At 38.8% G+C, this 12,828-nt stretch overlaps 1 protein-coding gene across 5 annotated transcripts in view; it reads left to right on the plus strand.

Moving 5' to 3' along the window:
- The window catches only part of UTRN (utrophin), a 357,859-nt gene that overhangs the window by 92,246 nt on the left and 252,785 nt on the right, over nucleotides 1–12,828 (plus strand). For 4 of the 5 annotated variants that reach the window (XM_042017303.1, XM_042017301.1, XM_042017304.1 and 1 more), the window contains 6 exons: nucleotides 1,733–1,856; nucleotides 3,605–3,692; nucleotides 5,494–5,729; nucleotides 6,001–6,181; nucleotides 8,791–8,936; nucleotides 11,454–11,666. In XM_042017303.1, coding sequence (XP_041873237.1) covers nucleotides 1,733–1,856; nucleotides 3,605–3,692; nucleotides 5,494–5,729; nucleotides 6,001–6,181; nucleotides 8,791–8,936; nucleotides 11,454–11,666 — 988 coding nt within the window. The remainder of the gene's footprint in view (nucleotides 1–1,732; nucleotides 1,857–3,604; nucleotides 3,693–5,493; nucleotides 5,730–6,000; nucleotides 6,182–8,790; nucleotides 8,937–11,453; nucleotides 11,667–12,828) is intronic. The other variant, XM_042017302.1, reaches the window with a different exon arrangement.

Raw genomic sequence — 12,828 nt, forward strand, 5'->3', positions numbered from 1 at the left:
AGTAAGAATAATATTACACTGGTGTCTCCTTTGACAAGTGTTTCTGGAGTGGCTGGCTGGTTTGCCTGTATAGACTCATAGAATGATTTGGGCTGGAAGGGACCTTAAAGCTCATCTCATTCCAACCTCCCTGCTGTGGACAGGGACACCTTGCACTAGACCAGGTTGTTTGGAGTCCCATTCAACTGGGTCTGGAACACTTCCAGGGATGGGGCATCCATAGCTTCTCTGGGCAGTATCTTGTCACTCTCCTACTGAAGAATTTCTTCCTTATATGTGATCTGAATATACTCTCTTTCACTTTAAAATTTACTCCTTGTCCTATCAATACACTTCCAGATCAAGTCCCCCTCCACTTTTCTTGTAGCCCTCCTTTAGGTACTGGAAGGCTGCTATCAAGTTTTCCTGGAGCCTTCTCTCCTCTTAGGCTAAGCAATGTTTAATAATTTGCATTGAATTTTCTTTATTAACTAGCATACCTAAAATTAAAGGAATTGTTTCAAGGTAAATTAAATGCTGTATGCTCAACATTTTTCTTTTTGTGCTTGGCTAAGGAAATCAGCATTTCCATGAACTGTTACTGGTTTAAATCATTGTCAGGTCATTTAGAGATATGATAGAGGCTGCATCAAGACTAGGGAGTCGCTGTGCTAGGTGATGTGTATTTGCACAACGAAGAAGAGATGTTTATTCATTTTTTCTGGAGGATGAATGGAGGTTTGAAGGGGTGAGGAACCTGCCCAAACCCTCTTGAGGATACTGGTCAAACTGTCCAAGCTCTGGTGGGGGTGGTGTCTGCGTGTGGGTGTCCCAGGGCAGTAAAGCAGTCAGCAACCCATTTAGATTTTGAGAGCAAAAAAAAAGTTTTATCTGTCATCTGTTTTCCTAGAGTTCAAAACTGCATGAAAAACAGTTTTTGTGTGTTTCCACTTACTTATGTTGAAACCAACAAATGACCAATAAGTGGAATTTTCCCATGGAAGGTTTGAGAGATTGACAGTTGCATTTATTGGGGTGCTGTTATTCCATGTTAAATAGTGTAATTGTAATATGACCTGACTTGTGTATCTGTCCATCTCTCAAGTTCTGTACAGTACTGGTTAATTTGAGAGTTGATTGGGGTTTTTTTTTCATGGTGTCAGGTTGTAGCTTAGAGGTTGGAAGAATAAGAAAGTTGTTAGCATAGGTATGTCCATTGTAGACAAAACCAGTAGGCTATAAGCTAATCTTTAGTCAGGGAAGTGTACAGAAATGTTTGTCAGCTGTCACTGCCTGTGTCAGCTTTTCCTTCACAGAAAATAGTGTTGCAGACTTATGAAACTTAGAACTGCAATTCTTCTTTGTCTTGTTCTTGAAGTTTAGTTCATTGCTTTCAAAATACTCAGCATTGAGAGATCTGTTCTGTAACATATTAAAACAAACAGTTATCGTTTGTGTGAAGCTATGTGTAAAAGAAGGGAAAGATAAATTGCCTCATGTATTCTCAATTTGGTCCTGAAGGCTAATACTCTGGGTATAATTTTTATTATGGTAGGCTTTTGGAAGTCTGTCTCCACTCTACTTCCTGTGGGTGGTAATATGAGAAGCATGAATTTTGTGTACATTGTTGCTGGTTTGGGATCAAATAATGTGCTGAACTTTAAGACTTTTGATTTTTAAGACAGAGTGACTGAATGGGGAAAAAATGAAACAAAAACCAAAAAACAAACCACTGTCTGACCTTTTAAACTAGGTTTGATGCTGAAAGTGCTGAGCTCTTGAACTGGATTTCGAAATCAAAATCTGCCATTCAGGCCGCAGACATCAAAGAGTATAAGAAGATGAGAGAGACTTCAAGCATGAAAGAAAAGTTGAAGGTAAAATGGGGAGATAGAGCATGTTTCAGTGAATAGTATACTTTGTATCTAAGCTGGCTGTCAGCTGGAGGTGTGAGCTGATCCACATGCTTTGAGGGGATTAAGTCTTTTAGTTAAATAGTTTCAGAACTAGGCATACATGGAAATCTCTGACCAGCTGGACACATTTTTTGCTGGTGGTATTGCATAATCCAGAGGAAATTTTAAAAATGTGTACTACTGCTGTCTCCTTTGGAGTTCTGAAAAAATGTCTGTCTTCAGGATTATTATCTTTTACACTAAGTAGCATATTTTGGTTTCATGTTTCACAGTTGGAAATGGCCTTGATTGACACCACTTATATAATTTTGGTAGAGATAGGCCAGTGGGGTGCTCAGAAACTCCTTGAATCATGCTGTGACACTCCTCAAGCGTTGTATCACCCAGGGTCTAAAGTGGTTTGTTGTTTACAATGCTTGGACATTGTTTGCTCTATTAATTTTGGAGAAAACCTGATTGTTACAGCTTGTGTGCAATATTGCTGACCTGCAAGACACACTACATAATTTTACAGAAGCTTGTGGGAGCTGTGAAATAGCCATTTTATTTTCTATTCCTTCTGTGTCAGGAATATATTCTTGCCTTTTTCTGGTTCTTGAGCATGCTTAGTTAATGAAGGCTTACTGGAGCTTTAGCAGGACCTGAATCTGCTTTTGAAATCAAAAACAATACTTAAAAATATGTATAAAGAGGCTCCTCCTTAGTGCTGTAATGCAAAATGGTGCCAGTAGGAATGTTTGGAATGAAAGTACTGTTGAAAATAAAAACCAAAACAACCATCCCAATATTTTATTTATAGATCTTTATGACTGTTTATAGCTCCTTAAAAAAGAGGCTCTGAAATGAACACCAGGTTCCCATGAACAGTACTGTTTTTAAATGATTGGACTGTAAGTGGATAGGATAGAGTTTGTTCTTCCCAGCTGTGCAAATAAGTGCATGTTTCTGAATTTACTGTAGCAAGTCTAAATCGGAGTAATGACCTTTGACATGAGGTTCAAAAGATTTTAGTTTGGAGATACTTCGTTGTAATCACAGAGGATATTGAAGTTGTGGTTTTGTGGCCAAGGAGCTCATGTTTCCTCTGTGGATGTATTGTACCTATTGACTCACAAAGGAATATTCACCAATATGTATAACTTGTGGGAGGACCTTGATCCTTTAAAAATCTTGGTAGTCAGAGAATTTCCCTCTCCAAATCTTTGAAGGAGGGTAAAGCACTATAGCTTATGAGAGTGGATTACTAATGTGCTATACTTCTTGCTGTTTGGACTTCTAGGAAACAGCTCTGTTGTTCCCTTCTACTCGAAATCACAGTAGAAACTGTAGAAATGAAAACTATTAAGAAGGTCTTTTCTCCACTGGTTCACATTAGAGAATTACAATTGAATTTTTGATCACAAGTGACTTGTTTTAGCTGTTGTCCCAATATCTTATTTCATGTTGTGGGATCATCAAGCTTTTAAACAGTATTTTATTCCTGGTGCTGTTGTACTGATCTCTTGCATGCCTGGTACTTGTGAGAACTAACTCCTTTTGTATTTGTTTTCTGAAAAGCAGACCTAACATGCACCTCAGAACGTGTTGTATCTAAGAAAACTGGTTGTGTTTTGGGTAGTAGTAGGAAGGAGACATTACTTGGGGGAAAGAGGGAAGTCAAGGAAAATAACCCTTGCTGCCACTGTATTCTTTTGGGATTCACTTTGAAGGTGGTTGAAAAGGAAAGAGCTGAAAAAAGCCAGAAGTTAGGTGAGCTGAAACGAAGTGGACACATTCTTTTGGATCAAATGGGAAAGGGTAAGCAACTTGAAGGTCTTTCTCTTTTGTGATTTAATCAGTTGAGTTGCTGGGAAAGAATATTGAAATATATTATCTCCAGTTAAGCACTGCAGTTTATTCCTTCCCTCTCCCTTAATTTTCATTCCTTCATTAGTCATTGTTACTGTTACTAGTTAGTTATGTGTTTTGTTTTTATTAAAGCTTTTAGAAAAGCAAGATTATTATTGATTAATGTGCCTGTGTTCATTTGCAGTCTTTTAAGGAGTATTTTAAGAAATTATTTCTATTTCAGTAACAATGTCAGTTACACGCTTTCGTGGAAGTAGTTTGATTTTTAAGTAATAGTTTTAAAACATAATTGCTATAGAGAAGTGAAAATTTTGAAGCCAAGTTTAAACTTGATACTTATATGTGTATCTCTTTTTTTTCATAGTTTTATCTATTGTTGTAAAAACTGTCAGTGTGTTTTTAATGATAGAATCACAATTTATGGCTCAAAGGCAAGAGAAGTCTATATGATTGGGAAAATGATTGTCAGTTAAAACACTTATCCAGGGAAACTTGTAATTGACATCCATGAAAGTCGAATCTTTAGGCCTCGCCAAAATCTTTTTTCATATTGAAAAAAACTGCATCAGTGAAATGATACCTCTATAAAAGGTGTTCATACCATCTAGAGGCAGTCTTTTAGGTCTTCTATGCACTTGACTTGTGGTGAAGTTATCGCTGGTAGCATTCAGACAGGAGAGAGGATGGTGTCACTGTCCTGCATAATGACCTGCATCCCTTTTGGAAACTGCTGATTTCCATTGGATTTCTCAGCAATTCTCATTTTTTGCAGTCTGATGCTTTGCTCATATGCCCCAATTTACTAAGCAGCATGTCCAGTCCTCCCCTCCTTGCCTACTGCGGCTGAAGCTTTTTACAGTGGGTGCCATTGTCCTGAAGCTGATGGCTGAAAGCCGTTGGTTTGACCTGGAGTTGGATTTATAAAGATTTTTAGATGTTCTTTTTTTCAAACCTGAACAGAAATCCTCCCTCCTTCTTTCTTCTACAAACCCCTTTAGCTGTGATAGGTCATGGCTATGAAACCAGCATCTGTTGACCGTAACGAGGAATGCATAGTTGAAAAGCTGCTTTGTATCAGAAAAAAATAAGGTCAAGAATTTGCTTTCTAATTGATTATCATCTTAAAGTCTGGGATCTATAGAAAATAACCAATCTACAACCCCTAATTTTGTTAGGGTCTGATAATATGTTCTGTCCAGCCCAGGCCCAAGCCTTTTTCCAGACCTAGGCCCAGCGACACCTGCGTGGAATACTGCACAGCACTGGCACGTGTGTGCCTACATCCATTTCCATCCTGGGACGTGTACAGGCTGTACCATAATGGCAGTGACTGATCCTTGTGTTCTTGCTCCTCCCGTAGGGCTGTGGCTGCTGTGGTGTTGGTGTGCCAAGCCTGTGGCCAGTGTGGGCACAGGAGTCTATGGAGCAGGGTCATCAAGTGCTCTTGTAGAAGCTGCCTGGCTGCCCTGACCAGCACTTTGGGCTCTACTTGTGCTAGAGCGATTCAGCAAAAAAAAACTTCCATATGTCTTTCCTCAAAATTGAAGTATCTCACTCTACATTTCCCTCGAAATATAAAGCTGAAATGGTGCTAGTAATAAGTATAGATTTATAGATATTGGACTTGGAATCAAAGCATTTTGTATGTTAATGTGAAAGTGCACCTGTATTTGAAGAGAGGAAAGGTTAAATGCCTGTTAATGAAAATGTGTTGCAGTTAACATAACAATAATTTGTATAATCTTTGTAGAAGGACTTCCTACATTGGATATAAAAACTGTGATGGAGAAAATTTTGTTGGGGTGGAAAGATGTGGTTCAAAGTCTAGAAGAAGTGGCCAGAAAGATAAAATACCAGGAAGATATAAATGCTTATTTAAAGGAAATGAATGAGCTTGAAAAGACTCTAACTGAGAAGGATGACTGGCTTAAAAATGACGCTTCTTCAGCATCCCAGTCCTCAGCAGTCCTGAAAGACTTATGTCAGGTAAGTCTGGCAAAACTTGTTGATTTTGATTGGAAGCTTGAAGTCAGAAGCATAGGATGCCCTAGAGGAGCTTAGCCTAGTCAGTAAGATAACTCAGTTTCTAAGGCATGCAGAGCACCTGATTTGGCTGAAAGATTTTGGTATCTCTGTCCCAGACATTCTTTAATGTTGTCACCTTAGTAATGTGGATGAGCTGTGCTACAGTAGCCTAATAAAATCTTTGTGTTTACAGGGAAAGTGTGAATTTGGTTTTGGTATTTATCTTTTACAGCAGGAGTTAACTCATCTTGTAAGCCTGAGTCCACAGTTGGAACATCTGAAAGCCACCTGCAAGACACTCACCTCTCAGCCCATGCCTCCAAATTTCATTCAGGAAAACTTGAGTGGTTTTCTTGATCGCTTCAAGTTGACTCATCAGAAACTAGAGGAACGTCACCAACAGCTGAAAAAAGGTAAATAAATAAACATAAATATGTATGTTAACATAAAGTCCCCTGCTTACTTGTGTTTTGGCTTTTTTTTTTTGTTTGTTTGTTTTGAGCTGACTGAAAACTCATTGAATTCTGGTAGAGTGTTTGTATTGATTATGTTAGGCTTTGTGTCAAACTGACAAAATTATTTTATTCACCTGGGAGAATATGGCTTTCTCTGTGCACAATTCAAAAATTTATCATTCCATGGTGTTAAAAACGATTATGCAAGGATGCAACATTCCTGAAACCTCATTTAACTACATAGCAAGACATATTTAAGGCAGATGATGTAGCTCAAAGATCTGTCTCTCTCTGGCACTTACAGAAATAAATAATTCTAGAAATCAAAAACAGACGATTAGGAGAACATTGTAAAATGGAAGTCCATGTGTGAAATTTATTCTTTCTAATAGCTTTGAGCACATCAGTCATACATAATTCCTTTCAGAAATTTCATCTTTGAAGTGATTTGGAATCTAGCTTGCTTTTCAAGCAGTTTCTACTTTGATTGTTGTTGCATTAAAAATTTCATTGTGAACATTCAAACCAGTCATGCTGGTTTCTAAAGGATTTTAAATGTAGTGCATGAAATATGTAGTTCTGGTAGTACTTTACAGCTGAAGAGCAACAGCACAGACCTGTAAGAGATTTTTTGTTCTCAGTTTTTGTTTCAGAGGAATTTGAGGAAGTGTTTTCTTAACAGCTCCAAAATGGAAGAGCATTAACACTGTATTCTGTGTGTAATAAAAATAGGCTCAATTACTAAATTGTTAGGCCATCTATATAATGTGTTGCACCAGGCCTGCATACTTCAATTATATCCATGCAGAAAATGGTATGAATAAAGTATCTGTCAGCCATGTTCATATTACAAGGGTATGTTTTCATTCTTACTGTGAAGAATTATTTTATAGCTGTTTTGAGTTCATGTACTTGTAAGTAATTTTATTGGTATTTTGTATTTTGGTAATTATATCTCATGTGACAAAAATATCTTTTTTTTTTGTGCCATGCGTCACTTGAGGTGTTATTGGTATACTTGAACCAGTTACTGCTTGGCAGAAACACCATATATATTCTAATACATTAAATTTGTGTATTTTTTAAATGAGACAACCTGCAGAGAAATTATATTGCTGAAGAATAGAGGGAAATGTCAGTTCAGGGTTTTAGCTCTTTATTTACAGCATAGTTTGAATTGCTGCCAGGTAAAAACTTCCAGAGCCATGTAACTGGTGGAAACAACTGGTGGTGTGACCTAGGTATTTGTGAACTTGGCAGGCTTTGACTGACAGAAGGCCAGCTCCTCTCATGGCTTTTCTCTGAGCCTCTGAAAATTCCCCCATGGAGTGCTACTCAGTCTCATCTCTATGGGCATTTTTTAAATGGGAATTGACTCAATTTTTTTTTGTCATTCGGAGGCTATTTTAACTATTTTCTTCTCCTTCAGGATTTGCTGTAGTTTAGTGACAATGCACCTATATGCTTTTTATTAAACTTTTTTCCTCTCTTTAAATTGATCCTGGCTTTTTGAGAAACGAAGCTGGATAACTCTGTTTTGCTCTAAAAATGTTGTCTCATTTTTATAAATGAACCAACAGTTCTGTTGGTAAGCTGTTGAAAAGCTACCTGGTGAGTCAGAACAAGGCTTAGATTAATTTTCACTTGTGGCAGGAACAAAATTGGTTGTGAATCCAAGGCCAGAATGTGCATGCCACAGTACAGGACTTACAGGCAAAATGCTGTTTGGTGCAGTTATTCAAATTGGCTGTTTTCATTCTGAAATGGATTGAGGTGCTGCCTCCTGCCTGGGATTCCACACAGGGCTGGATCGAACAAATTTTGAGGTGTGGTTGAAGATGGCAAGCAAATACTCCATTCAAATTTTAATTCCCTTTTCACTATTCCTAGATAGTGTCTCTGTTCTGGCAACAGGCTGAAAACTGCTATTTTTTTATATTTGTGTAGGTAAATATATTAAAAATGCAAAAAAGCAACCAAAACACAAGCCCCCACTAATGTGTTTTGTGTTTATATATATATATGCACACAGATATATTTAGAAATACTAGCTTATATAGGTCCAATATATAGTGTGTATATTTAATTTAGTATGTAATATATGGCTATTATATATGCTATACTATGTTTCCTATGTATAGTAGATATCTCTGTGTGTGTTTGGAGATATATAGTAGATATGTCTAAAACTTGAAACTGCAAAATACTAAATTTGGGTGGTTTGTATATTTTAAATACTATGGATTGTTATTGGTATAATAATATATAATTTAAATACTATCAATTCTACCACTTCACCCACCCAAACAGATTTAGGTGCTTAAGTGCATAAAAAAATTTCTGAAAATAGGATTGAGTTTGTAAATTTTTTGAAAGGTTGCATATTTATTATTATATTCTATGTAATATATTTGTATATTATATATTTAATATTTTTAAAGGAACAACAATGCTATCAGCAGAAGAGTTTTTTAGGTCTTGGAAGTTGATTATGTTCACATCTTCTATGATTTGGGTTCAAGTCCTTACCTTGAGTTTTGTTTCCTTACTCTTTTATATGGTACCAGAGACAGAAAGCCAGCCGAGCCAGGAGTACGTGGAGTCCCTGCAGCAGCTGAAGGACGCGCTGAGCAAGCTGGAGGGCGAGCAGCGCTCTGTTGCCAGCGGGCTCAGCGAGCCCGGCAGGGTTGAGACCGCCCTGCAGCAGGCAAAGGTAACCCTCACCTTTGCACTGAAGTGAGGAAGTTGCTCTGCTGCTGCTGCCCTCTGTTCTCCTGCAGTGTTTTCAGTGGGGGGGCTAACACCGCTCAGAGCAATGTCAGGGGTGTGGAACCCGCTTTTGGAGGTGGCTTGCTGGGTTATCAGGCTGCTGAGGGATGTGTCCAGGCAAGGGCTGGGTATCTCCTACCGAGCCTGCAAGACTTCACAGCTTCTCTTGCTGCCTGTGCTAGGAGATGAGACTGAGAGCTGGGACTGTTCAGCCAGGGGAAAAGGACCTCAGCTGGCCTTGGTGGCTTCCCCAAGCACTCTCTGGTGTATCTCCTGCACTCAGGAGTTCCAAAATGGGTGTTAGGGCCCCAAGAGCATCCCTCTTTTAGAGGCTTGGTTGGATCACCTCATCCAAGGTCTGCTTCTCTGTTGCTGAGTGCAGTTGTGAGGGAAAACCAGGAGCTGGGAGCTTCCCCTTTCTGAGTTGCACCACAGTCCTGCCTGTGCCTGGCCTGATTGGGCTTTCTGTCCTTGGGAGGCCATGTCCCTCCCTAGGGCAGGGTGGACTCTGACCCTGCCTCTGTTCTCCTTAAGGGACTGTGGTGTGCAGGCTTGCAACCCCCCCCCCCCAAGCACTGGGTAAAGCCCACCCAGGTGTGAGGGGTCTGCCTGCTTAAACTGTCTAAGGGTCAGCTGGTTGACAAACCCACCCTGCTTCATCCTGCTTGGGTGTTTGGAGACAGTAACTGTGCTTCTCTGGCCTCCAGATTGCCTTTCAAAGGAAAACAGTGCTTGTGAGCCATAAAGGTAATTGATACAAAAATTCTCTCTGTTAGAAACAATATTTTTTCCTGTTGTAAGCTTATAAAGTAGACAAAAATGTATGGATGACAGTTGCTTTGCAAATACCAGATACTGAGGCAGGGATGGACCTCTCTCCAGGGGGTGAATTGTGCATCTCCAGTACTTTTTCCCTTTTTTGTTTGTTTGTTTGAAAAAACTCAGTAAACAAATACTTTCCTGCCCTCTCCACCATCCCCCACCTTCAGAAGCATGTATTTTTCCCTGTGTGGTGGTCTAATAAGGCTGCAGGTGATTCTGGAGGAGCTCTTAAGCTCTGGTTGCTGGGTGTTGTTATAGCCTTCTCTATTTAGCAGAGTGATGATTTTTAGAAGTCCAGTAAACAGCGGTGTGTTTTGGATTTCTTTTAAACCGGAAGATTAAAACAAGCTTTGACTCTTTGGTTTTCTCTTTAGTGTTGCTTCTGTATTGTTTAAATTTGGCAGAGATTTTCTGATCCATATGCTGCATGAATTGCAATGGCATTTGGCCTTTGGAGGCTTGTCTTTTCCTGCCTCTGCCCAATTTTCTTCAGAGACTAATTACTCTGGATATACTGTGCTATTGCAGGTGCTTTAATGAGAGTGCCAGAGAGGGGAACAAACTGTAGATGAGGAGCTGCTTGTGGACCTTGGGATTGTCCAGCTCTCTCTGCACACTGTAGCAGGCACTGATAAGTGCTTCATCTGTGGTCCCCTGCACAGAAAGCCCTTGTTTTCTGAAGCATGCATTCCTCTTTCCAGCCTCATTGCTACCTCTCTGCCTGTCTTAGAGGAAATGGTACGCTTTCCAGGAAAAGAAACATGATAAATGTAAAGTAGGTTTGAGAACGTGAACATTTTAAAAAAGATTCTTCTTCAGTAAAAATACAGCAAAGTATGTATGTACACATCCTGTTTGTACACATTAAATGTATATACTAGAAAATTAAATCCATTAAATTAATAATAATTTCATGTGTTCATTGCAAGTTTCTCTTAAGCAAATTTTGAAGCAGAATAATCAAAATGATGAGTTCAATGAAATGGCATTTTTCTTATTTTCACTTATACCTTCAGCTGTTATTTTTCATATTAGTCAATTAGCTCTTTCAAATCAAGTGACGCTTTATATCAGCAATGTCATAGTGAATATATTCAGATTGTATCCTCCCTGTATTCCATCTGGAAAAGTAGTTTTCAAAACTTGAGTATCCAGAGCTTTTTTGCAACTAAGACATTGTATTTTACTTCACAAAACTTGGAAGAACACACTCAGCTGGTTTTCATGTGCTTTTAAAACAAACAAACTTGTGGGGGGAATGAAAACAATGAGGACCTGGTCTGTCTACACTGCCGTTTTCTCTGTGAGTGCAGTGTAGCACAGCCGTTGCTTTGCTGACTTGAGTGGCAGTACTGCCTGACACACAAGAGGGGTGGGGGCCTGCACTTGTTTAACTATGAGGCCAAGCTTTGCTTCCCCTTCTGTAGTCTCTGCTGCTGCACCAGTGGAACAGCTGAATGTTTTGGTGCTTAAAAGGTTGTTTGGACATCTCTGCTGCAATAACTACTGTAGCTGGAGTATCACTCTTCACTGAGTATACTCTCTGCACAATGAAACTTATGATGTACTTGCACTTGTATATAAGTGTGTACATGTTGTATGGCTAATACTGGAAGGAGACTTTTGTTCTTTGTTATAGACAGTTGGTGAGACACTGGAAGCCCAGAAGCCCAGGGTAGATAAACTTGCTGAAGAAACTAAAGCTTTGGAGAAGCATGCATCTTCGGATATAAAAAACACCTACGTGCAAGAGTTCAAGGAAGTTCAGGGACGCTGGGACAAGTTAAAGCTCAAGATTTCCAAAGATGTTAAACTACTGGAGGAAATTATGCGCAAGTTGAGAATATTTGAGGTAAAATAAAAGGATTTTTTTATTTTGGTTGCATAACTCAGTTGCTTTAGAGACCTTTCTTTCTCTGTGTTCCTGCAGGAGGCCAGATGACACTGATTGAAAAGTGGAATGTTGATGATCCACTAGTCTGGCAGAGGCTGAAGGCATATGTAGTATATTTGTAGCAGCGTAGAAGTGGACTTCTAATGTGCCCAGGATATTATTTTGTCTTCTAACAGAAATACTTTTTCACTTAAAATTAGTGTCCCTCTCTTTCTGTACCAGAAGCAAAGGTTATGCTAAGGTCAAGGGTGCGTCAACTGTTCTGTTGATCCCAGTTGGGGCTGATGATCATCTTCTATGTGATTGGTGTCAGATGCCCACTGCCTTGGAAAGTGTAATTCCATGCCTGCTACAGAAAACCTGCTCCTTTCAAGTGGGATTTTGGTCAAAAGTAGTGAAGAACTAGTACAAGGAAGTTAGAAAAGGAAGTAAAGAAAATGGTTGGGTATAGTGACTTTTCCAGTGTCAACCATGGCCTCTGAAGTGACAGGAAAGACAGTTAAAAAATTAAGGTTACTCAGCTGTCTTCCCTATTTTATAAATATTTACACATGCATATGAAATCCTGCAAGACAGAAAATCCCACTCTTTTAAAAATGAAGGGATTAAAAGTAAGCGTGTGTAGATGTTTAACCTACTGATAGAGGAGGGAGGTGAGTACTTAAGTAACTTAACTGAAGTGGACTCAATATTTATTGGTTAGATTGATTTATTTGTGCTTAAGTCCCTTTTTTAGACTATTTGTATTCTTCTGGGGGGGAGGAAAAATTATGAAGATATATATGAAAATATATTGTCATTTAGCTCATGGCAATGTTATTGTGACCAAAAGGTTAAGTAGACACTGCCTGTTCTTTAGTATCAGCTTGGATGTATAAGCTGATCACAGCAGTATAAAAGACCAATTACAGTGACATTGTTTTTCCCCAGAGTATTGTTTAACTAAACTCTCAGTAAGTTTCATATTGTTTTTATTTTCATATTGCATTTTAAAATTGAAAAACCAAGGAGGGACTTTAGAAATTCTCTCATGAGGAAGATACATGTGCATTAGCTAAAAAATATGTGTTTTCACATGCAATAAACATATTTTAATGTGCGGATTTATTTACGTTCTTTT

Source organism: Corvus kubaryi, unplaced genomic scaffold (assembly GCF_017639235.1).
Source record: "Corvus kubaryi isolate FWS band 111438036 unplaced genomic scaffold, C.kubaryi_AGA036_p1.0 split3-73, whole genome shotgun sequence".
NCBI lineage: Eukaryota > Metazoa > Chordata > Aves > Passeriformes > Corvidae > Corvus > Corvus kubaryi.